At 39.8% G+C, this 26,593-nt stretch overlaps 1 protein-coding gene across 2 annotated transcripts; it reads right to left on the reverse strand.

Moving 5' to 3' along the window:
• Positions 1-25,136, reverse strand: TRIM4 (tripartite motif containing 4). Of its 2 annotated transcripts, none has more exons than XM_066382186.1 (6): positions 24,548-25,136; positions 14,789-14,884; positions 13,606-13,845; positions 9,700-9,722; positions 9,358-9,455; positions 1-1,964 (listed from the first exon to the last, which is right to left on the reverse strand). In XM_066382186.1, exons 1-6 carry the CDS (start codon positions 24,935-24,937, stop codon positions 1,378-1,380), a joined length of 1,434 nt encoding a protein of 477 aa, XP_066238283.1. In that variant the 5' UTR covers positions 24,938-25,136; the 3' UTR covers positions 1-1,377. The 2 variants fall into 2 exon arrangements, with proteins under 2 accessions (XP_066238283.1, XP_066238284.1); XM_066382187.1 differs by having other exon boundaries at positions 13,615-13,845; positions 24,548-25,135.
• Between the last annotated feature and the right edge of the window lie 1,457 nt (positions 25,137-26,593).

The following is a 26,593-nucleotide window of genomic DNA, read 5'->3' on the forward strand; positions in this document are numbered from 1 at the left end:
TAATGGAGAGATCACTGATGACTTTAATTTTCTTTACACTTTTTGTACATTCCAAATTTTCTACAATAAGTACATAACTTTTATAATGAGAGAAACAAATCATTACTTTTTTTTTAACAAATCATTATTTTTAAGATATCCAGTGACCTTGACAGTCCTCTTGAGTGCATACAATCAACAGTAGAAAGGAAAAGTTGAAAAACCATATATAGGATAAGAACATATAAGAAAAGTAGAAACAAAGATAATACTGACCTACAATCTGTATTCACTGAATGCTTACAAATAAATGTAGAGGAGAAAAAGTGTAGGCTTTCATCCCAAACTGAGTTGGATTTTTATCCCAACACTCCCATTTGCCGGCCAAGTAATAATTAGTTATTTTGTTTTCTCACTTGTAAAAATAGGATTTTAATTTCAATCTTATGAAGCTGTTATAAGAGTCACAAATACTGCTCACAAAAATTAGATATTTCAAAATGAATATGAAGCTATAAAATATCCCCTAATTTTTGTGAGATGTTAAAAAGCATTACGTAAAGATGTTAGTAGTGTAAATACTTGTGTTTTTTAACATTTTCAATATATTAATAAACCTGTCTGTACAATATATGAATTTGGCAAATAGCATAATGAACACTGGAAGCTGAGACCTGGTCAGTGAAGAGGAGTGACAGCATGGGCCCAGTAAGGGAAGAGCCTCTAAATTAGTCAAGTTTCAGAAAAGGCGAGATAAGCCTAAAGCGGGGGTGTCCGTGCCATGTGCCTGTAGCACCGGTTAGGATGCTTCGGACTGCAAGTGACAAAAAGCATCTAAAATTGCCTTATACAAAAACAGTGAAATAATCCCAGCTGATGAGAGATATGGGATTGGGGAAATTCCAGCAGTTTGGCTATGCTGACAAAGTCCATTTTCTTCTTCCTTTCCACTGTTACTGTACTCTCCTCAGTTCTACTTCAGCTGCTAACATCAGAAAGGGGGCTGTCTTCCCAAATACCGCTTTTTAGAAGCTACAAATACATTCCCCAGAAAGTTTCCCCAGTTGAAAAATTTCCCAGCCTATCTCGTTGGCCAGACGTATCTCACGTGGGACTGCTTCTCCAGAAGCACATGGAGGGACATACCAAACAGTTCAGTTAGAAAGGACCAGGAGAGCAGCACAGAAATGGGGCAAATGGCTACCGGAAATGCAACTATCAAGGTCTGCCCATCTGTCTACGCACAGGACATACAGGGAGTTGAGCAAAGCATGAAACTGGAGTCTGAATGAGGTACTACCAAGAGTCAGTATGACTGAGGTCAAAGAAAAGAATCAAGAAATGGATGTCCCTGGGCTGGGATAGACACAAGGATTCTTGGGCAGGGAAAGAACGGCCTCATTTCCCACCAGTGACTGGTGGGATGACTAAAGATGCTAATGGGCTCAACCAAAAAAACGGCCGGAGACGTGAGTCAGAAGAACAAGAAAAAGTGTGTAGGTGCATTCCATCCACAGCACTGTAGAATGAGACCTCCCCAGCCCGCTGGTCTAGGAGAACTCCTACCCGCTGAAGAGCTGCCTCTGGCTTAGAAGGACTTACAGGGAAGCCTGTCAGGGGCCAATAACCATCAGAACTCCAACAAAGAGCCCAGATGCCCACATTGGGGGACATTTTTGAACCAACGGCAATCCCCATGATGTCCTCCTGACACACACCCACAGCAATCTCCAGTTTATCTCGGTTCTCAACTTCCCAGTAATGTATCCCTGAAGTGAAAATGTTTTTTCCCAAAACACAAGGTAAGTGTTGAAATCTCTCTACAAAGTGAGTGGGCTTCTGAGGATTCCTCCATCCAGCAAAGTAGTTCCATGCTGTAGAAACTAATGGCCACGAACTGGCTGGTGCTGCATTTTTCACGTACTTCCCTTCCTGGGCGAACACAAGTTTGGGATGAGCCGTGCCTTCAGCTAAACGGACAGCCACTGCAGAGAGAATGAAAGCCGAGATAAATAATGCAATAGTTGACACCAGCCCTCTTCCAGAAATATCCATCCTTTCCAGCTTCAGTTCCACCCTTCTCCGAACAAGTTACTGAGACTCCTCGTTGCCTCTCAGCTGTTTCTCAGGTGGGCCTAGTGGACCATAGTATGGCCTGTAGCAACTTGAAATCCTCATTTCCCTTCTACTCTAAAAGACTAAGATATAGAAATTGGGGAGCTAATTATTTCATAGCTCCAAGTTTTCAAAATCAGCATGAAATCTGGAGAAATATTAACAAGTTCTAACTTCTTGAATCAGAACTAGGCCAAGGCTGTTGACTGGGTCTTTTGTACAGTACACATGGATGTCATCATTAAGGTTTCTCTTCACTGGTTCCAGTTGTTCACTGGGCATCTCCACATGTCCCTAAAAGGTAACTTAAAACAGAACTCATTATCCTAAGTCCCCTTCCTCCCACTTGGGACTAGTCCCCCCACAGATACACAGACATCAATGTCTTCTGTTTTCTAAGGTATAAGATACTTCCACCAAAATACTCACACTTTGAAATCTTGAGGGTTTTCTTCTTTTTTAGGTTTTATTTATTGATTTTAGAGGGGAGAGAGAAAGGCAGGGGTTGGGGGGAGGGGAGCAGGGAGCATCAACTCATAGTTGCTTCTCCTATGTACCTTGACTGGGCAAGCCTGAGGCTTTGAACCTGCAACCTCAGCATTCCAGGCCGACCCTTTGTACACTGCACCACCACAGGTCAGGGGAAGTCTTGAGGTTTTTGGACTCTTCTTTCCCTCTGACCTTCAATGACTAATTAGTCATCTATCAACTCTACCTCTGAAATAGAAGTCAGGTTCTTTTCCTCCTTTCCATTCCCACTGCGACTGTCTGCACTCAGACCTTCAGCATCATCTCACTTCAACTCTGTCTGTAACACCCTCCCTGGACTCCCTGCCTCCAAATTCTCTTCCTTCCCACTCTGTGTCTCCCTGGTTTGTTTTCTTTTCTTTCTTTCTTTTTTTAGTCAGGAATGGATACTAGGTGTTGACAAATGCTTTTTCTGTATCTACTAAGTTGATCATAGTTTTTGTTTTTTAGTTTGCTAATGTGGTGAATGAATTTGTATTTCAAATGTCAAATCAACCCTGTTTTTCTGGGATAAATCCCATTTGGTTGTGATGTATTACCCTATTAATATGTTGTTTGATTCAACCTGCTTAAGACTTTAGAATTATTCTATATTTATGGGAAACACTGATCTATAATTCTCTTCTCTTGTAATGTCTTTGATTTTGGTATCAAGGTAATGCAGGCCTCATAGAATGAATTGGGAAATATTCTTTCCTCTTTAAATTTTTTCTAAGAGTTCAGGTAGAATAGATACTTATTTCTTTTCTTTTCTTTTTTTTTTTTTACAGGGACAGATAGAGAGTCAGAGAAAGGGATAGATAGGGACAGACAGACAGGAACAAAGCATCAATCATCAGTTTTTCATTGTGACACTTTAGTTGTTCCTTGATTGCTTTCTCATATGTGCCTTGACCGTGGGACTTCAGCAAACCGAGTAACCCCTTGCTCGAGCCAGCGACTTTGGGTCCAAGCTGGTGAGCTTTTGCTAAAATCAGATGAGCCCGCGCTCAAGCTGGTGACCTCGGGGTCTCGAACCTTGGTCCTCCACATCCCAGTCCGACGCTCTATCCACTGCACCCACCACCTGGTCAGGCTAGATACTTATTTCTTAAAAACATTTGGTAAATTCACCATTGAGGCCATTTGAGAAGGTTTTTAACTACTACACCAATATTTTTAATAGAAATTAAGTTATTTCAGTTATCTATTTTTTATATAATTTTATTTACAAAATTAAATTTAATGGGGTGAAATTGATCAGTAAGAGTACATAGGTTTAAGGTAAATATTTCTATAGCATTTGAACTGTTAATTATGTTGTGTGCCTGTTGGGGACTGAAAAGCCACAGGGTTTTTGCAGTTTAGAGTTTTGGGAGACAGAGGTGTGGGGAACTGGCAGTAAGCTGACAGTCTGCCAGCCCTCTTCTTCACTTGATCTGTGAAGTTACTAAATGCTGTTAAGCTGTGGTGCCGAATTGCTTATACTCATCCTACTCTCTGTCTTCTGGAAAGACTGGAGGCAAGTTTCTTCTATTCTTTATTTTGTGTGAAGTTAAGATGTTATGTATGGTGAGGGTTTTCTGCACTTGGTAAAATTCTTGGATTGCCTTGGAAAGGTGATTAGAAGTCTCATTGATTTGCTAATGGCCCACTTTGCCCTATAAATAAAGCAAGAAATGGGCATAGAGCACGCTCTCTTCTTGCTAGCAGCAATTGCAGAGCCTTCCCGAACCCATCCTTTTATTTCTTTAAGCATATTTTCTTAATTTTCAACTGTTCCCACTCAAGGCTTGGAATTACTAGCTGCGCTGGTTCATGGCATGTGCCCATCACCCAAGGTCAAATTATTTCCCATCATGTATACTTGTCCCTCTTTAATCCTCTTTCCTCGCTCCCCTTCCCCACCCCCTCCCTCTGGTAATATCCAAACCACTTTACTTTTATCTATGTCCATGAGTCCCATTTTTATATCCCACCTATGTGTGAAATCATATAGTTCTTAGCTTTTTCTGATTTACTTATTTCACTTTGTATAATGTTCTCAAGGTCCATCCATATTATCATTAATGGCAATGTCATCATTTCTTATGGCTGAGTAGTATTCCATTGTATTTGCTCTTCTTTTTCCAGTGTCTTAACACAGAAGCTGGTCACTGATTTAAGAACTTTCTTCTTGCCTGACCAGGCGGTGGTGCAGTAGATATGGCGTTGGACTGGGATGTGGAAGACCCAGGTTTGAGACCCTGAGGATGCCAGCTTGAGTGCGGGCTCATCTGGTTTGAGCAAAGCTCACCAGCTTGGACCCAAGGTCACTGGCTCGAGCAAGGGGTTACTCAATCTGCTGAAGGCCCGCGGTCAAGGCACATATGAGAAAGCAATCAATGAACAATTAAGGTGTCACAACGAAAAACTAATGATTGATGCTTCTCATCTCTCTCTGTTCCTGTCTGTCTGTCCCTATCTATCCCTCTCTGCCTCTCTGACTCTCTCTCTGTCTCTAAAAAAAAAAAAAAAAAATTCTTTCTTCTTTTTTAATTGACAAGGTTAGTGCTATAAATTTCTCCTTAAGGATTACTTTAGCTGCACCCCATATATTCTGATATGTTGTTTTCCTTTTCATTCAGTTCAAAGTACTTCCTGTTTCCCTTTTGATTTCTCCTTTAATTCTTGGGTCATCAAGAAGTATTATTTAGTTTCCTAAGATTCTGAAACTTTCCAAGGATATTTGTTACTAATATCTAATGCATTATAAAAGACATACTTTGTATAACTTGAATTCTTCTGAATTTAATGAGATTTGTTTATGGCCCACTTTGGTCTATCTAGTGAAAACGTTCCATCTACACTTTTTTAAAAATGTGACTTATGAGGTAAAGTTGGTTAGTGGTCTTCAAGCCTATTATATTCTTCCTGATTTTCTTGTTCTAAAAATTATTTTAAAAATTATTATTAAAAATTGCAACTATAATTGTGGTAAACTATTCCTACTTGTAGCTCTATTCATTTTTGCTTAATACATTTTGAAGGAATTATTAAGTATAGAAATGTTTAGAACTGTTATGTCCTTCTGATTATCCCCTTTCTCATTAGAAAATAACCTTCATCTCTGACAATATTCTTTGCTCTGAAATCTTTGATATTAACATAGCAACTCCAGATTTCTTTTAATTAATGTTAGCGTGGTATATCTTTTTCCATTGTTTTACTTTTAACATATATGGGTCTTTATATTTAATGTATTTCTTGCAGCATAAAGTTGAGTCTTACTTTCCTATCCAATCTAATTAGTCTCCATCTTTTAATTAGGATGTTCAGACAATTTATATTTAATATGCTTAATAATATGATTAGGTTTGTATCTATCATCTTGTTATATGTTTTCCTTTTTAATTTTACTTTTCAATTACAGTTTGCATTAAATATACTTCTCACAAAAATTAGGGGATATTTCAAAATGAATATGAAGCAATACAATATCCCCTAATTTTTGTGAGCGGTATATTATTTTGTATTAGTTTCAGGTGTATAGCATAGTGGTCAAATAATCACCTACTTCACAAAGTGTTCCCCCTGGTATTCTAGTACCCACCTGGCACCGTTCATAGTTATTACAATATTATTGACCATAATCCCTATGCTATACTTTACATCCCCATGACATTTTGTAACTCAATATATACTTCTCAATCCCTTCACCTTTTCGCCCAGTACCCCAACCCCCTCCTCTGGCAACCATCAGTCTGTTCTGTGTCTATGACTCCGTTTCGATTTTGGTGTTTTTCTTCCTTAGATTCCACATATGAGTAAAATTACAAGGTATTTGTCTTTCTCTGTCTCACTTATTTCACCTAGCAGAACACCCTCTAGTTCAATCCATACTGTTGCAAACGGTTAAGATTTTATTCTTTTTATGGCCAAATAATATCCATTGTATATATGTACCACTATTTTTTTATCGACTCATCTACTGATGGGCACCTGGACTGCTTCCATATATTGGTTATTGTAAATAATGTTGCAATGAACAGAGGGGTGCCTATATCCTTTTGATTTGTTTTGGGTTTCCTGGAATATACACCCAGAAGTGGAATTACTGGATCATAAGACAGTTCCATTTTTAATTTTTGAAGTTTCTCCATATTGTTTTCCACAGTGGCTGCACCAGTCTACATTCCCACCAGTAGTGCAGAAAGGTTCCCTTTTCTCCACATCTTCACCAACACTTGTCATTTGTTGATTTATTAATGATGGCTTTTATGACAGGTGTGAGAGGGTATCTATTGAGGGTTTAATTTGCACTCCTTGGACAATTAGTGCTGCTGAGCATTTTTTTATGTTTATTGGACATTTGTACAATGTTTTCTTTGGAGAAGTGTCTATTTGTGTCCTCTGCCCACTTTTTAATTGGATCATTTGGGTTTTGTTTGTTTTTATGTTGAGTTATATGAGTTCCTTATAAATTTTGGGTATTAACCCCTTATTATATGTATCACTGGCTAATATTTTTTTCTATTCAATAGACTGTGTTTTTGTCTTGTTAATGGTTTCCTTTATTGTACAAATATTCTTTAGTTTGATATAGTCCCATTAGTTCCTTTTTTTTGTTTTCCTTGTCCACGGAGATATATCAGAAAAACTATTGTTGAGATAGCAGAGATTTTACTGCCTATGTTTTCTTCTTGGAGTTTTATGGTATAATCTTATATTTGAATCTTTAATCCATTTTTAGTTTATCCTTTTATATGGTATTAGAAGGTGACCCAGTTTCATTTTTTTCTCATGTATCTGTCCAATCTTCCCAGCACCATTTACTGAATAGACTGTCTGTATCCGATTATATGTATCTTACCTCCTTTGTGAAATTTTAATTGCCCATATAAGTGTGGGTTTATATCTGGGCTCTCTATTCTGTTCCATTGTGCTATAGGGATGTGCACAAGAATTGCCTGCATAACTTTTACAATATGTACACACCTCAGTAATTCCCTAGTGATCCAGTAAGTTTATCTCCAACCTTTCTCACACTCATCTTCTCAGCCTCAGTTCCTGCCTTTCTCCACGATGCACCTTATGGCTTATTTACACTGGCTACCCTCTCCTCCATACCTTTAGCTCTTATTGCTGCCTCTGCTTGGAAGAGTAGACTCCATTTTCCCATGTTGCAAGCTCCTACTCATTCCTCAAATCCCAGAACCATCATCTCTGCTGTGAAAACTTCCCTACTTCTCTCCAACAAAGCTAGCTCTTCCTCTGTACTTCTGTAATATTTTATTCATACCACTAATAAACACTGAATCCTATAATATTACAGTGATATGTGTCTGTCTCTTCAATTTGCTTATGAATTCTTAGAAGGAATAGGCCCTTTTTTTTGTATCACTAGTGCCTTATAACACATACTGTGTTAAATAAATGTTTCTTCAAGCCTATATCCAATTACAGGTATTGATCGACTTACGACCTATGCAACTTACGACCATTCGACTTTACGACCACAATCGCTAGCCACGACTGCTCCGCGTCTGGCAGCACAAGCGTTGCCCAGCTGGGCCTACGACAGTGCGAACCAGCTTCCGGCAGCACTACCATCTCCACATGCACCATTTCAACTGTTATCCCAGACTCGGTACAGCAATTTGTGTTTTGTTTCTTGGATATTTTTCATCAAACCCCTCCCAAGATGTCTACCAAGAGGAAATTGTCTTTGTCTACGCCTCAGCCTGCCAAGAAGGAAAGAAAGGCCTTCGATCTCAACACGAAAATGAAGGTAATTAAGCAGTACGAAGGAGGAAAGAAAGTGAATGTGATCGCACGTGATACGAAGTTATCACACTCAACTGTGTTGACGATTTTGAAAGATAAAGAATTCGTGAAGCTGTGAAAGGTTCTGCATCCATGCAATCAACAGTTAAACAAAGCAACGAAGTGGACCCATCCACGAAATGGAGAAATTGCTATATATTTGGATGAAAGATCAAATGCAAAAACGGACACCAATAAGTCTTTTTACTGTGCAGATGAAGGCGAAAAGTCTATTTCAGACTCTGAAGGAGCGTGCTAGAAAAGATTACAGTCAAGAATTTGTAGCAAGCACTGGCTGGTTCCAGAGATTGAAGAAAAGATTCCAAATACATAGCGTTCGAGTGACTGGAGAAGCAGCAAGTGTGGATGAGAAAAGAGTACGTAAGTTTGTTGATAGTCTGGATGAATTAATTACAGATGAGGGATATCTAGCAGAACAGATTTTCAATGTTGATGAAACTGGTATTTTTTACATCTGTATTTTGTATTTTTGTATGCACCTGTATTTTGTAATTTTGTATGTTTTGCAAATATTAAACCAGTTGTACTGGTAATGCAGTATTTTACTTAAACCTGACGAATGTAAAAATAAGAAACAAAATGGTATAGAGATGATACAAATGGCATAAAATGAACAAATAAAATTATGATATATAACAATAATGAAAGAAAATTATGATAAAATATGACTTCAAGGTTTTTATAACATCATTTCACAGTACTGTACATATAGCCTACTCAACTTACGACCAAATTGTGTTACGACCAGTCTGTCAGAACCAATCGTGGTCGTAAGTTGAGCACTAGCTGTATTCCTAAGTAGTTACCATTTTTCCTGGCCCTCCTATTAGCTACAGACGCTATTTCCTCATTGTCTTCCAGACTTCTCTCTGTTTATTCTCTTATTTTAAAGACTTGTAGGGAGCTCCAACCCCTAGAAATTCTGCTCACCTTGGAATGACTTCAGCATTTCCTTCATCACTGGCATATGGCACACAGTCTTCACCTTTAGAACCTCAAGGGAATAGCTTACATCCTGGTTCTCACTCCTAAAAAAAAGTACAAAAGGCTGTTCTTCTTAGAAGACAACTAAGCCAGCTAAGACCCCAACTCCCGTGTGAAGGTTCCAAACCCAAAGCTCAGACTTCTCTCCTATTCCTCCTTGAAAAGCGAACAGAATTCCTCCTCCACAATCCCTTCAGGATATGCCCAGAATGATCTATGGATCCCCTCTGCTCAAGACGTATCTTTACCATTCTATTCAGGCCCCCATAAGAAAGAAAGAGTTCATACCTGGTCAAAAGATCTTTTGGATTCTGTGAAGAGAAGAAAGAGGTAAGTTACATACCTTCCTCCTGAGATCTGACGCTAACTTTGTGAGCAGCTATTTTTCTGTCAGTTGATTTTATGTCACACATGGTCTCCTGCTGCCAAAGCCAATGAACTAACACAATGTAGTCATTTTTTAATGTGACCCCCTCTGTACTATTTGACAATGTCAATCAGTGTCTTTCTTGAAACCCTATTCTTTCTCCTTTAGCACTATGACATTAACTCTCTCCTGGCTTTTTGCCAATTTCTCCATCTATTCTCTTTCAATCACAGCTAGTAATAAATCTTGGTGAGGACATGGTGGGAATATAAAATGGCTCAGCCAATTTGGAAAACACTTTAGCAGTTTCTTAAAAAGTTAAATATAAATATACCATACAGCTCAGCAATTCTGCTCCTATATCTACTCAAGAGAAATAAAAACATGTATGTCCACACAAAGAATGGAAGACAAACCTTCATAGCAACATCATTCATAATAGCCAAAAAGATGGAAAAACCCAAATGCCCATCAACTGGTGAAAATATAAAATGTGGTATATACTACAATGGAAGAGTATTCAGGAATTTAAAAAGGAATGCAAATGCAATACTAATATATGCACAAAACATTTACATTAGATAAAAGACTACATACACAAAACACCACATATTGTATGATTGTGTGATATATTCAAAAAAGAGAAATCTGTACAGTCAGAAAGTAGGTTGTCTGAAGCTGAGGGTAGAAACAGAGATGAACTATAAACAAACACAAAGGGATCTTATGGAAATACTCTAAAACTAGATTGTGATAAGGATTGCACAAATTAAAATTATAAATATCACTCGATTGTACACTTAAAATGGGTGAATTATATCTCAAGAAAGCTGTTTTTACTTTCTTCTTCTTCTTCTTCTTTCTTTGTATTTTTCTGAAGTTGGAAACGGGGAGGCAGTCAGGCAGATTCCCGCATGTGCCTGACCGGGATCCACTCGGCTCACCCACCAGGGGGCAATGCTCTGCCCATCTGGGGCGTCACCCTGTTGCGACCAGAGCTATTCTAGCGCCTGAAGCAGAGGCCATGGAGCCATCCTCAGTGCCCGGGCCAACTTTGCTCCAATGGAGCCTTGGCTGCAGGAGGGGAAGAGAAAGACAGAGAGGAAGGAGAGGGGGAGGGGTGGAGAAGCAGATGTACGCTTCTCCTGTGTGCCCTGGCTGGGAATTGAACCCAGGACTCCTGCACACCAGGCCAACTCTCTACCACTAAGCCAACTGGCCAGGGCCCTGTTTTTACTTTTTAAAAAAGGAATATATCAAAAGGGTACTCACTCTACCTCTTTGGTCATTAAATGCCATCTACCTTTCAGGAGGAGGGATGAGGTGCCGATTGAGGGCATGAGATAACAGTATACATCATTGAGGATGGCTGGAATGAAAGAACTGACAATTTTAAGTGTTGATGAGGATATAGAGCAACAGGATCTCTCACACATTGGAGCCATGTTGTAAACAGGTACAACTATTCTAATCAGGAATTGCTCTCATTGATACATAACTGACAGAAGGTGTATACATATGTGCACCAAAAAAACCACAAAACATGTTCATAACTGTTTTGTAACAGTTAACACTAGAAACAATGAAATTTTGCTAACAGTAAAATGAATACTGTGTTTCCGTATATTGATACAATGGGATACTGTTACCCCCTCCATACCCAAAATTCTGCATCTATAGATTTAACCAACTGCAGATCAAAAAGATTTAAAAATATGTGACACTGTTGCTGACTGTGTAGTTAAGCCTACCATGGTTACATCTGTACTAACCCTTTACATTTTTTTCTTGTCATTATTCCCTAAAAAATAAATGGCATGACAATTATTTACATTGTACTAGATATATAAAGTAATCTAGAAATGGTTTAAAGTATACAAGAGGATATACATGTTATATACATATACCATGTCATTTTATAATAGGGACTTGAGCATCCACACACTTTGGTATCCATGTGGGAAAGGGGGCACGCCTGGAACCAATCCCCTATGGACACCAAAGGATAATGTACTGTACAGCAGTTTTCAACTTCAGTACTTAGGGCTGGATGAGTCTGTGCTAGGAGCTGAAGGGGAGGCATATTCTGCACATTACAGGATGTTTAGCAGTATCCATGGCCTCTACACACTTGATGCTAGTAGTAACCATCTCTGCGTTGTGACATCCAAAAAAGTATTCAGACTTTGCTTGCTGGGGGAGCAAAATCATTGAAAATTACTGCTATGCAGTGATAAAAACAAATTATTCACTGCTACCTACAACATGGATTAATCTCACAAACGTAATGTTAAGCAAAAGAAGCCAGACACACAGAAAAGTGCACATTGAAAGAATCTTATTCAAAACAGCCAATACAAAACAGTGTGAGAAGCCTGAAAGGAGACTAGCTTTAAGGAGGAGAGAAGGGATACTGACTGGGAGCATGAGAAGGGCTTCTGGGATGCTATTCCTCTCTCCTTCTAGACTGGGGTGACAGCTACATGGGTGGGTCACTTGGTAATAATTTGTCAAGCTTATGATTTATATATTTTTCTCCATGGATTTTATACTTAAAATGTTCTAAACATGTTTATTTTACTATAACAATAAAAGTAATATTGTCAAAATCTGTGAACACAATTAAGCAATACTTAAAGTTGAAAGTATAGCTTAAATATATGTATAGTATCTAAATGTAATGATTTCCAAAAATTGTCTAGAACTTTTACAACTTGCTTGAGCAATGCAAGTTCCAATTACATATCCAAACATATACTCTAGCAGGATTTTTGAAATAACACATTTAAACACTTTTTAAAATATAGGTTTAACATCTAGTTAGAGTCTGAAAATTCAAAGATACACACATGAGCTAGCAGAGTGCTTACAAAAAAATGTATCAACCAATATAAGTGTGTGTGATGTTAGGCAAATGAGTAAAGAAGATCAAACTGGATATTAGAATCTCAGAGCCTCAGAGAACTTATTTTACTGATCTATCCATCCTTCCACCCTTTTATGTTTTTCATTTATTCCTTCACTTTTAGCTCATGATTCATGTCCATTCTTCTTAGAAACACAGGGACATTGAAAATAAAAATATTCTATTATGTTTAATTTTTATTTCTTTTAATTCTTTTAATTCGAATGTGTGCTTGCAAAATACAGTATATTCCTTAGGTTTATGTATCTTTAATTTATGCAATGAGTTAAAGAGTTCTTGATGTATTCTGTTTCTTGTTTTTTTTCCTTAGGCATTATGTTTTTAAGATCCATTCCATGTGCCTGCTTTTTGCCAGTTCCCTCTTTCGGTAATGGATAGCAGAACTGTCCCCAACACCATTACCAGTACAAATAATGCTACAGTGAAATCACTACCTGTTCGTATCGTTATTTTTTTCCTTACTAGTTCTTGAGTTTGCTCTGCAGCTCTCTCCTCACCCTCTTGAGTTGGCATGCTTAGCTCACTTATATTTACCCTTTTGTTTGCTGGCAAATACAGTTATGAGTATGTGAAAAACAGAATTTATTCTTGTATTATTATTTATTCATTATTGTATTTTTTCCACATGAACTGTAAACCTACTTTTGCCCCACACTGTATAAATATAAATAAAACAAATAGAAAAGTCTTCAGATCCTAGATAAACTATTAGACCAAGTGAAACAAACCTACATTTTACATTCATTTCCTTTAAATAGTAAATCTGTGATTAATTGTGGAATGACAGTATTAATGCATAATCAACAACAGAAAACATTCTTCTCTCAAACCCACTCACTAAGAAAGACATTCACCACTAAAGACGAGTTCAGTTACTGATGTTACGTAACTCCTCCCTCGCCTGTCTCACCTGAAGCAACTCTAGGTTGGGGCTCTGGCTCTTCTTCTCAACTTCTAAGATGAGCTTCTTCAAGGAAATGATTATTTGATGGAGCCTTAATGTATTCTCAGTCCTTTTCTTCTTTGTCTCTTCTTCTTCTTCGCTCAGCCTCTGAAGAAGCAGTTGCTCTTCTTCTCCTAGGAAGCGGTGCATCTTCGTAAACTCTGCACTCACTGTCAATCGCTGCTTCTTCATCTTGTTCTAGAGCCACAGGAGATGCTCAGTCTTGGGTTCTGCTTAGCCCTTACACCTAAACTCCTTGCACATAACTCCCTAATAATCCACAGTCCTTCCATGCTGATAACCACCTCCAGAAAAGCTCCTGCTCACCCCCCACAAATCTCTACTACTCTGTTCACACTTACTCGATATCTTTATACTAGTCTTTGTAATATTCTTTGTAACATCTGAGTCTCTACTATTGCTAGCAATACCTTGCTTGTATACTGTTTAAACTGAAGAACACTTTCACATCTACTGTTTAGTTTAGCTCTCAGAACATCCACTGTTTAGTTTTGTTAAATCTTCAGGTATGTGTGCACATATACATCATGCCTCCCAACTAGATCAACATCACAAAAAGCAAATTCCATTTACTTTCTATGATGCCATGGATGCAAACCTACTCCAATCTTAGGGAAAAGTGGGAAAGAAATGGACACTACTTTAACCCTTTGAGTAGTATACATACAAACGTTCATGTATGTCCTCGTGCCTCCTGACCATCCAGAATACAACTGTACAAAAATTTTTATTTTAAAAATGTGTAGGCAACATTAAAAAAAGGCAAATGTATGTTCTTCTTGTTTCCGTAAATTGGTTATCAAACAAACATGATTTTAAGTTAATAAAACTGGAACTGGAACTAATTTCATTTTTTGAAAAAAAAAAAAACACCTCACTCCCAGGGGTTGTGAGCGTGAAAAAAAAACTCACTATTCAAAGGGTTAAAGTAGAGATGGGGAAGAAGTGTATGGAACTCACAGGTCAGTAGGGGCAGATATGTTCTTCCTGTTCTATCACCTTGTCTGCAAGGGACCTGACAGCTGATGGCATCCAAAAGCTCATCCCAGCCAAACTATATAAGCAGCCTCAAGTTAAAGGGCCACAGAGGCAAGAAATGTCCAACCACTTCTGCTGTTACCTTCCACTCCGTAAAATTTTTCATTTCGATTTCCTGTAAATTCATGGCTGTCTTCATCTTGTCCGTTAGACTGCATTGAGTGTTAAGAAGTTTTTCCTGCCAGAAGAAACATATTGTCAGATATAAATCATCTCTCTAAGCACTTTTCTTGTTCAAGAGCTAAAAGTCACCTAATCCCAATAGGAAATGATATTCAAAAAATGCTGAAGATGGTCACAGGCCATCTTCAGAATAAGAACTATTCTGGTTTTAAATTGTCACAACACCATATAGAATCTGCTTATTAAGTTGGCAAAAACTAAAAATTGTTAGAGGATTAATAAATACCCAGTATTGGCAGGGGAAAGTCCCTGGCACCATAATATGATAATAAGAAAGTATAGAGTTGCCATCTTTTTAAAAGCAATAACAAAATTTAACAAAAGTTAAAATGTGTAAAACCTGACCTGCCCTGGCTGGTTGGCTCAGTGGTAGAGCATCAGCCCAGCGTGCAGATGTCCTGAATTTGATCCCCAGAGCACACAGAGGAAGCGACCATCTGCTTCTCCACCGCTCTCACCCCCACCCATCTCTCTCTCTCTCTCTCTTTCTCTCTTCCCCTCCTGCAGCCATGGCTCGACTGGTTCAAGCAAGTTGGCCCCTGGCACTGAGGATGGCTCTGTGGCCTCCACCTCAGGCACTAAAATTGCTTGGTTGCCACGCCAACAGAGCAAGGCCCCAGATGGGCAGAGAGTATCATCCCATAGGGGGTTTGCCGGGTAGATCCCAGTAAGGGCACATACGAGAGTCTGTCTCTCTGCCTCACCTCCTCTCACTTAATTAAATAAATAAATAAATAAAATGTGCATAATCCTAATTCTAATAATTATTAGATTATAATCTGTACAACAAAACACTAGCTAAAATAATCAATATACATGGGAAAGTTAACTGTGGCATTATTCATCATCCATTAATGAGAAATTATTAAATAAATTATGCATTCATACTCTATATATATTTCAGGTAGCTCTCTATATATTGATGTTATATTAAGTTAAAACTAAGCTGTAAAACAATGATATTTTACTTCGCAAAGAATGCGTATGTTTGAATAGAAGGAAAATATGAGAGGATAGACACCAAAGTATTATTAACACTGGTTATTTCTGGAGGATAGAAATGGCTTCAGAGTTAGAAGGAGGGGAGGCTAGTTGTTTTGTTTGAATTTCTATAAGAGGCATATATACCATTTTTGTCATTTAAAAACCTAAATAAGCTATTAAAAAATAAAACAAGGGAGGAGGTTCGGGAAGGTGGAAGAGAGTATGGGGGAATAAATGGTGATGGATAGAGACTTGACTGGGACAGTGAACACATATTAGTACAGATGGTGTGCTGTAGAATTGTGTGCCTAAGACCTGTATAATTGTTAACCAGTGTCACCCCAATTAATTCAATGAAAAAGAGAATAAAAAAGTGGGCTGCAGAAGAGAAGCTCTGATAGCAGAATGTCAGGCATGACCTTAGAGACAGAAGCAGGGAGGTTAGAGACACACACAGAGGAAAGCCAATAAGAACTGATCACCAAATATCTGCAGAAAGGAGTCAAGATTTAGCCCCTGGGTTCTGGCTTGAGTAACTAGATGGACTATAGATTATTATTTACCAAATTAGAAAATATAGGAAGGCCTTGGCCGGTTGGCTCAGTGGTAGAGCATAGGCCAGGCATGTGGGTGTCCCAGGTTCAATTCCCGGTCAGGGCACACAGGAGAAGCAACCATCTGCTTCTCCACCCTACCCTCCCTTCTCTTTAATCTCTCTCTCCCCATCCCGTAGCTATAACTCCCTTGAGGCAAGATGGCCTCGGGAACTGAGAATGGCTCTATGGCTTCGCCTCAGGCACTAAAACAGCTCGGTTGCCAAACAACGGAGCAAAGGATCCAGATGGGCAGAGCATCATCTCCGTCACCCCAGTAGGGGGGCTTGCCAAGTGGATCCCAGTGGGGGCAAATGTGGGAACCGTGTCTCTGTCTCCTCACTTTTTACTTAAGGAAAAAGAAAAAAAAGAAAGAAAATATGGAATATGAACAGTATGTAAATGAAATAAAAGAAATTCAACTTGAATAAACTGAATTTGAGATAAGTGTGGAACATCCAAGTGGATATAGTGAGCAGTTAAGAATCAGGCAAGCCCTGGCCAAAGAGCTCAATAGGATAAAGCATTCTCCCAAAGTGCAGAGGTTGCCAGTTCGATCCCCGATCAGGGCACATACAGGAACAGATCCATGTTCCTGCCTCTCTTTCTCCCCCTTCTTTTCTAAAATCAGTAAATTGGGGGGGGGGTGTAAAGTCAAGAAAGAGATCTGAGCTGCAGAAGCAGATTTAGGTGTCAGAGCACAGGGAGCAGCTGAAGCCCTGCGTGTAAGTAAAATCAACCAGCAGGATTCTAGAAAGTAAAAAAAAAAAAGATCGAGGCTAAAACTGGGAACAACTACAAGGGATCTGCAGAGAATGGAAATCATGCAGAGAAGCTGCGAGTGATGGGTGCAAAACCATGAGATAGTGGTTTCTTATACACAAAGAAAGAGAATATTTAAATTAAAAACCAGCTAAACTGTCAAATACTGAAGATTGGTAGGGCAACTTTCTGTAAGTCTGCATGTTTGTCAAAATAAAAAGCTTAGAAGAAAAAAATAAACAGAACAAAGAAATAAGCAGTATAATTAATTTTTTAATTCTTCTCTAGGAGAATAAAAACTAATAGGTATCACTTTTCTTCCAATCATTTATAAATGACAATGCTTAAAGTTAGATAATTTTAAACACAACACCCAAGTTGGCAGGGATGTGAAACAATCAGAACTCTACATCTTTGGTGGGTGTATGAAATGGTACAACCACTTCAGAAAAAGTTCTAGCATAAAACTAAACATATATCAATCCCAGAGTCCAGCAAGTCTACTCCTCATCCCAGGAAAAACTGAAAGATGTCAACAAAAAGAGCTGTATCAGAATAGTCATAGCAGATTTAACTCAGAAGATTCAAAAACTAGAAACAGCCCAGGTATCCATTAATAGGAAGATGGAGAAACAAACAGGTATGGTTATATGAGGAATACTATTCATCAGTAAAAAGTAACAGACTACTGATATACACAAAAGGATGAATTTCAAAATCAATATGCTTAGCAAAAGGAGCCTACATGGTAGAGTACAGACTATATGATTCCATTTAAATGAAGTTCTGAAACAGGCAAAACTAATCTGTGATGGAAAAAACAGAACAGTGGTTGCATGGAGTGGGGGAGGAAGCAGGGACTGACTGGGAAAGTACAGAGAGGGCTTTCTGGGTGAAGATAATGTTCTTTATCTTGAGAAGCTTTGTCAAAGCTCAGATGTGTGTATTTAATTGTATTAAATGTTACCGCAAAAAATACCATAAACACACGTTAATTGTGATTAATAATAAGTATGCTAAAATACAGGAGGAAGTATATTGTCTGCAATTATTTTTAAAATGATTCAAAAAGAAGTAGGAATAGATGGAGAGAGGATATAGACAGATAAATAGATAGGTGATAAATAAAATAAAATGTTAATGGCAGAATCTAGATGCGGGTATACTGGTATTATTATAAAATTGTTCCAACTTTGATGTATGCTTGAAAATTGCAGAGTAAAATGTTGGGGAAAAGTAACATTAGATTATAAAGGGATTTATATAGTAGTTCTGTTATATGCCACAAAATCACCTGTGCTGTTTTCGCATTATAAAATCTATTTATTACCCTGAGTTGTTCACTTAAATAGGTATATAATCCTGCTGTTCAGGAAGCTAAGTATTTATTTCAAGTAATTTTATTCCGTTATTCAATTATATAATGGTCACTTTGTGATCACTGTCAAATTTCATGTATATGTGAGGCTTGTTAATGAGATAAACAGCTCCTTTGAAGATTTTTTTAAGGTTTCACTTCCGCTTGATAGTTTTAAAAATTAGATAATCTTTTTAACACATTTAACAATTCTAGTAAGCATGAGTTATCCTGTATTGTTGGTTCTATTACCCAAGACTCTGACTCTTTCTGAATCTTGCCACGGTGGGTATATAAACAGGGTCCCAGAGTAAACTTGGGAACCCTTTGGGGAGATGAGAAAACTCCTTCTTTTCAAAAACAGAAACTGCCAGGAGGTGGCAAGAGAGCTATATCAGGCATTTTAAAGCAGGCTAATTTTTTAAAAAATCATTTTCTCTTCATTTAACATCAGAAAATTGTATGTATAGAAAGCAATATGTATAATAAAGGTGCATACACTTAGAGAATGAAGATATTTGTGGCTTGTGGTCATGTATTTCAAATAACATTAGGCTTCAAATCAGATATGAATTTCAGTCCAGACCTTCCCAAACTATACTGCTCACAAAAATTAGGGGATATGTCAAAATGAATATGAAGCGATTAAAAAAAGAAGCATTTGATTTTTTTTTTTAACCAGGAACAAAAGTACATCAGAAAAGCAAATGACAAGTCAAAGAAAGTTGTGCTATTACACAAATGAGATGCAAAACCAACTTTTATTTCATTGGTGAAAATGCACTATACAAAAGGCTGAAAGTACTGGAGTATCAGCATGTGCCCTGATCCCTAATTTTTATGAGCAGTGTATTTACATATCTGATGAAGTCAGCCTCACACGTGTCCTGGATCTCAGCTGCAGACAATTGGATTAGATGGTCTCTTAAATACCAGGGCAGCTCTTAGGGTCTGTGCATTTCAGTCAGTGACCTCTGCATTCAGTCTAAGCAGGTCGATGTACCTCCAAAATATACATCAAATCAGCCCACTTACTGTCCCCACTGCCACCCTCTAGTTGAAGTTACCATTGTCTCTTCTCTGGATATCTGTAATAACTCCATGACTGGCTTCCTACCAGTCTTGTCCTTCTCTTATCTGATATCCACAAAGCAGCCAGAATAATCTTTTTAAAAACAACCAGCTCATGCAGAGGATCCAGGTTTGAAACCCCGAGGTCACAGACTTGAGCACCGGCTCATTTGGCTTGAGAATGGGCTCACCAGCTTGAGTGCAGGGTCACTGACTTGAGCATGGGATCATAGACATGAACCATGGTCACTGGCTTGAGCCCAAAGGTTGCTGGCTTGAAGCCCAAGGTTGCTGGCTTGAGCAAGGGGTCACTCGTTCTGCTGAAAAGGCACATGTGAGGAAGCAATCAATAAACAACTAAGATGTCACACACACACACACAAAAAAAAACAAAAACAGCTCATGTCACTACCCTCCTTAAGATTCTTCATTGGCTTTCTTCAGTACTAGCAAAATTCGAACACCTTATCATGACCTGATATTAGCCACCCTTGCCTACCTCTCCCAACTCATCTTATGCTCCTTTCCGCTTGCTCATGACACTGCAGGGGCCTAGACCTCCTTTCAGCTCCAGAAATATGTCCAGCTCTTCCCAGCCTCAGGATCGCTGCATTTGCTGTCCACTGCCTGGAGTGTTCTTCCCACCGTTCCTCAGATGGCTAGCTCCTTCTCATCCATCCAGTCTCAACTGAAATGTCATCTCCTCAGAGAAAGCTACTCTGTTGCTTCTCTGGCATAGTGTATTAGTTCTTTCAAAGCGTACCACAATGTTTCTTTCACCACGTATCACAATCTGGGATTATTTTCTTTAGTTGTCTATCTATTCTCCACTTCCGCCCCCAGCCCAACTAGACTATGTGCTCTATGGAAACAGTCTTTACCTGTTCACCACTGTGTCCCCAGTGCTATGTCTGGTACTGAAGTATAGTGTCTGACACAAAACAGATGATTAAGAAACATTTGTAAAATGAATTAATAGCAATGGAAGGATTAGCTCTGGGAATCAGGAGACGAAAAACTGGCACGAGGTTAAGAAAAGCAGTGCTTGGACACCATTTCCGTGCAAATAATCTGCTCCCTCAAGTTTATGAAGCTTTATCTTTCTGTTTTCTCCACTACCACCAATGACTCTCTTAAAAACAACTTGTGTTCTACAAGACTTTTTGAGATTTCACTCTGGGAGAGCACTAAGAAAATGTGGGTCTATGGTTCTCTATCCTACATGAACATTATTAGAATCACCCAGAGAACTTTTTGATGCCACCCTGGCCAGATGCCTCAGTTGGTTGGAGCACTGTCCCAAAGCACAGAGGTCCGATTCCTGGTCAGGGCACATACAGAAACAGATGTTCCTGTCTCTCTCTCTCTCTCTCTCTCTCTCTCTCTCTCTCTCTCCCTTCCTCTCTCTCTAAAAACCAAATAAAATTTTTAAAACACCCAATGATGCTAAGAGCCATACCAAGTGAATCAAAATGCTTGGGGCAGGGGGGTAGGGAGAGGAGCCTGGCTTGGGTACTTCTTTTAAATGTTCCCAAGTCATCCTAATGTGTATCCTGAGTCACTAGTATGGCTCAATAGCAAGCAGAATGGACTATGACTTCATCAAAGCCAGTTTCCTGGCTGCAATGCTCAGAGCTTAGATCCGGAGAGGAAGCATCTGGCACACTGTTTGCAGGGTTCAGGTGTAGGCGTGGGATGGGGGATATTTTCCATGGATTAAGGAACTCCCAACTTTTTTTTTTTTTTTTTTTTTTTTTTTTTAGGAACTCCAACTTTTAAAACACAGTCCGCCCATCTGAGTACATGCTGGAAAGGGTATGCTTGGAAACTGGGTAGCTCCACCCATGAGCAACTTAATGTTTTCTAACTCGAGGTAAAGATGGAGCTGTAGATGGCTAAATGGAGCAGTGACTAAGCAAAGGGTGCAGAGTAGGACAGATACCAGGGAATTCCACCTAATAATGTGACTTCTGAACACCCACCCAAGTCAACCTTGTGATAGGCCATCCCAATGTTACTCTTACCTACTCACTAGCCATCTGTTGAACATATTTAATCCTGAAATCCCACCTCTTCCGAGAACTCTTCTTGACTAGATTAGATATGGCAGGGTGAAAAGTGCAATGGACTAGGAGTTAGAGAACCTCATTTAAACTTTCCTACTTCATAGCTCTGTAACCTTGGGCAAGTGACAACACATCTCTGTGCCTCAACTGCCTCATCTGCAAAATGGGGACAATAATATCCATCTAATAGGTTTGCTATACGGATTAAAGAATTACTGTATGGAAAATGCTTAGAACTGTGGGTGGTATATAATCAATAACTGATAGCTACTACTAATAATTATTATTGCTGAAGATTTAAGATTTGCGAGCTATAACCCCCTTTCATACCCATCCTCTTTATTTGCCTCAGCCCTCACCTACAAATGTATCTTCCCTCCCATTTCTCTGATGGGTCCTTTCAATCTCTTTTGCTGGCTACTAAGCACTGGTATTTCCCAAGCTTCTCTTTATGCCCCCCTTTTCTTACTCTCTATGTGGTTACCATAGGGAATCTCATCTGCTTACTTTTGTGACTTCAAGGATAGGCTTACAATCCTGAAATAGCATGTTTCAATGCTCTGAAGCCCCCTGCCTCCTGTCCCTCTTCCTTGAACTTCCTGTCACAGTTACTTCACACTCAACATGTCCCAAAATGAGCACTAGAAACCTGGACCGACAGAAGACAAATGGACTTTGGGTGATGGGAATGCAGCATAATCAATGTCAGAATAACCTAGAGATGTTTTCTCTGAACATATGTACCCTGATCTATCAATGTCACCCCATTAAAATTAATAATAATTAAAAAAAAGAAACCTGGACTGCCACGCTAGACTCCTCTCTCTCCCTTACCCCCCAAACCCAATTAGTCATCAAGTCATTCAACTCCATCATCTCTTCTACACTAATTCAGGCCCTTACCACCTCCACCTCCTGCTTGAAATGGTGCATCAGCAGTAATTGGTCTTCTCCATCCACATAGATAGCAAAGCGACTTTTCTAAAACAAAAAACTGATGGCGTCATTCCCTGTCTTGAAATCCTTCAATGACTCCCCACTGCCTCAAAGAGAAAGCTGTGAACAAGATCCTTCATGACATGGTCCTTGACTCTCTCTTCAAACTCAACTCTCACCATCCTCCCTCCCATGTTCTATACGCCAGTAGTACCAAGCCACCTCCAGTCCTTTACATATCCCATGATATTCCATGCTGCCACACTGAATATGCTCTTCCTTTGGCTTGAATATCCTCTTCCCTCCCAGACTGAACTCATGTTTAACACCTCTGGGAAGCCATTCCTCACTCCTCACTGATCACTCTGACCTCAGACCTTCTTTGTGGTACAAACTTGGCTAATTCTCACACACTGAAATTACTGGTGTACACGCTTATCTACCCTACCAGACAAGGCCTATGTCTTTCTCATTTGTTTATGTCCAGATCCTAGAACACTGCCTGGAAAATAGTAAGCATCAATAAATGTTACTGAATGAAGGAATTAATGTATACTTCATTGTCCAATTTCACATCTGTTTCCTGTTTGTAGTCAGTTGATAAAACCGTTCAGCATTTAATAGTTTACAAAAACACTTTTACTTGTATATTAAATTAGTGCAATCAACCAGTACTTACTAGATACCAGTTCTGTTGGAGACCACTGGAGCTACACCATCAGTAATGGAAGGGGGTAGGGCTATTCTGGAAAGGATGGTCAAGGAAGGTCTTCAAGCTAAAAGTAAATGAGATCTAAAGGACGGAAGGTGTGAGTAGAGAAAGAGAACAGCCTTGAAACAAAAGCAAGAAGGCCAGTGTGTTCAGGGCAGAGTAGGATAAACTGATTAACTCAAATGAAGCTTCGTTAATGCATGACAGGACAGATAACCTACATTCAAACATTAAGTGACTTCCCAACTGATGACGGAAGTTAGTAACAAAACCCAGCCTCCTCACTCCAAAGCATGCATTTCCTAAACCATCAGTTGTCTATGACATCTATAGCAGTGGTCCCCAACCCCCAGGCCATGAACCGGTACCTGTCCGTAGGCCATTTGGTACCGGTCCGCAGAGAAAGAATAAGTAACTTATATTATTTCCGTTTTATTTATATTTAAGTCTGAAAGATGTTTTATTTTTTAAAAATGACCAGATTCCCTCTGTTACATCTGTCTAAGACTCACTCTTGACGCTTGTCTCTGTCACGTGATACATTTATCCATCCCACCCTAAAAGCCGGTCCGTGAAAATATTTTCTGACATTAAACCGGTCAGTGGCACAAAAAAGGTTGGGGACTACTGATCTATAGGATAGACCTGCACTGTCCAATATAACATCCGTTAGCCACATGAGCAACTAAAATGTGGCTAATTCGAATCAATATGTGCTGTAAATAAAGTACACAGTTTTTAAAGACCTACTGTGAAGAAAAAAAAAAGTAATGTATCTCAGTGATCATTCTTCATGACAATGTTACACAGTATTTTGGATAATCAGGTTCAATAAAACATATTATTAAAATTAAATCACTTGTTCTCTTTTACCATTATAAAAATGTTTAATTATATATGCGGCTTGCCTTATGTTTCTATTGGACAGCACTGGTGATGCAAACACCCTCTCCGAGTGTTTCTCTTAAACTAGAAGTTCTCCAGGGCCAGTTCCTCGAAAACTCTGCGGCGATGACGACCCTGGCGCCGCCCCTCCCCACTCCCCGTTTTAACTTCCGCTCTAAGATCCGCCCGTAACTTCGTAAGAGCCTCAAGGGGTCTCGAGGGTCTTTTAGGAAAGATAAGTAAACGGTAGACGTTCCCGAGCAACACCGGCGGCCCCTACCCGCCGGCTCACCCGGTAGCTCTCGAGGGCCTCGTCGATGGGCGCCATGGTGTGGCCCTGGTGCTCCCGGGACTCCCGACACACCAGGCACACGGGCCGCTGGTCGTCCTCGCAGAAGAGCCGCAGCGACTCCAGGTGGCGGCCGCACAGGCCGGGGGGCACGGGGCCCTGGTGCCGGCGCCGCGCCTTGTCGGTCAGCCGGGCCAGGGCCCAGTTGGGCCGCAGGGCGGAGAGCGACGACAGCTGCCGGCACTCGGGGCAGGGGAACCGGCGGCCGGGCACCGTGCTGCTGCGCAGGCAGCCGCGGCAGAAGTTGTGACCGCACTCGATGGACACCGGATCATCGAAATAATCCAGACAGATGGGGCAGCTCAGCTCCTCCTGGTAGTTCTCGGCTTCCATGGCGCTTCCTTTCCGCAGCCCCGGTCGGTCTGCAGGAGTGGCCCGCAGGCTGAGGGCAGGAAGGGGAAAGCGCGTCCCACTTCCTGGGCGGGGGCCTCAGGGCGGCGGCCCGTCTCCCCGCGGGTGCGGCGCGGCAGCGGCTCGTGGTCGCCGGAGGCGGGGGTTTTCGTGCAGCCACCCGGGCCTAGAGACCTGGCACGACCCGACTGCTCCTCTGATCAGCGGTACGGATGAGGAATCCGCCCCCTCCGCCCCAAGCCTAGATCTGGGAGGCCTGCCTGGCATTCTCACAAACTCAGAGGCCAATCAGAACCACTTAGGATGTTCTAAAATGAAAACTTTCTAATTAAAAGCAGTTCATGCTGGCAGGTGGATATATTTACCTAACAAAGGCCAATCTTCACTTTAACTGAGCCTGTGGGAACCTCATGGCCACACCTACCGCCCGTACACTGAGGAGCATCCATTGAAGCTTTCAACAGATAATGTGCTTGTCTGTTTCAAGGAATTATCTGTTTTTCTTCAATGGGTTTTTGATCTTGTGTTTCTAAGGTGCTTTATTTCTTTTTTTTTTTTATACTTTTATTTTTTTAATGGGGCGACATCAATAAATCAGGTTACATATATTCAAAGATCAACAAGTCCAGGTTATCTTGTCTTTCAATTATGTTGCATACACATCACCCAAAGTCAGATTGTCCTCTGTCACCTTCTATCTAGTTTTCTTTGTGCCCCTCCCCCTCCCCCTTTCCCTCTCCCTTTCCCCCCTCCCCCCCCCCCCCAACCACCACACTCTTATCAATGTCTCTTAGTTTCACTTTTATGTCCCACCTACATATGGAATAATGCAGTTCCTGGTTTTTTCTGATTTACTTATTTCCCTTCGTATAATGTTATCAAGATCCCACCATTTTGCTGTAAATGATCCGATGTCATCATTTCTTATGGCTGAGTAGTATTCCATAGTGTATATGTGCCACATCTTCTTTATCCAGTCATCTATTAATGGGCTTTTTGGTTGTTTCCATGTCCTGGCCACTATGAACAATGCTGCAATGAACATGGGGCTGCATGTGTCTTTACGTATCAATGTTTCTGAGTTTTTGGGGTATATACCCAGTAGAGGGATTGCTGGGTCATAAGGTAGTTCTATTTTCAGTTTTTTGAGGAACCACGATACTTTCTTCCATAATGGTTGTACTACTTTACATTCCCACCAACAGTGGATGAGGGTTCCTTTTTCTCCACAGCCTCTCCAACATTTGCTATTACCTGTCTTGTTAATAATAGCTAATCTAACAGGTGTGAGATGGTATCTCATTGCAGTTTTGATTTGCATTTCTCTAATAACTAAAGAAGATGAGCATTTTTCATATATCTGTTGGCCATTTGTACTTCCTCCTGGGAGAAGTGTCTGTTCATGTCCTCTTCCCATTTTTTTATTGGATTGTTTGTTTGTTGTTGAGTTTTATGAGTTCTTTGTATATTTTGGATATTAGGCCCTTATCTGAGCTGTTGTTTGAAAATAGCATTTCCCATTTAGTTGGCTTTCTGTTTATTTTGTTATCAGTTTCTCTTGCTGAGAAAAAACTTCTTAGTCTGATGTAGTCCCATTCATTAATTTTTGCCTTCACTTCTCTTGCCATTGGAGTCAAT

Source organism: Saccopteryx leptura, chromosome 4 (genome assembly GCF_036850995.1).
Source record: "Saccopteryx leptura isolate mSacLep1 chromosome 4, mSacLep1_pri_phased_curated, whole genome shotgun sequence".
NCBI lineage: Eukaryota > Metazoa > Chordata > Mammalia > Chiroptera > Emballonuridae > Saccopteryx > Saccopteryx leptura.

What these genes read in the sequence shown, in the direction of transcription:
- TRIM4 (XM_066382186.1), bottom strand. Translation starts at nt 24,937, where the DNA reads ATGGAAGCCGAGAACTACCAGGAGGAGCTGAGCTGCCCCATCTGTCTG. An exon ending in AAAATTTTACGGAGTGGAAG is followed by an intron (nt 13,846 to 14,788) that starts GTAACAGCAGAA and finishes CTGTGGCTCTAG; the next exon opens with AACAAGATGAAGAAGCAGCG. An exon ending in AATGCTGAAGTCATTCCAAG is followed by an intron (nt 1,965 to 9,357) that starts GTGAGCAGAATT and finishes TTCTCTCTGCAG; the next exon opens with TGGCTGTCCGTTTAGCTGAA.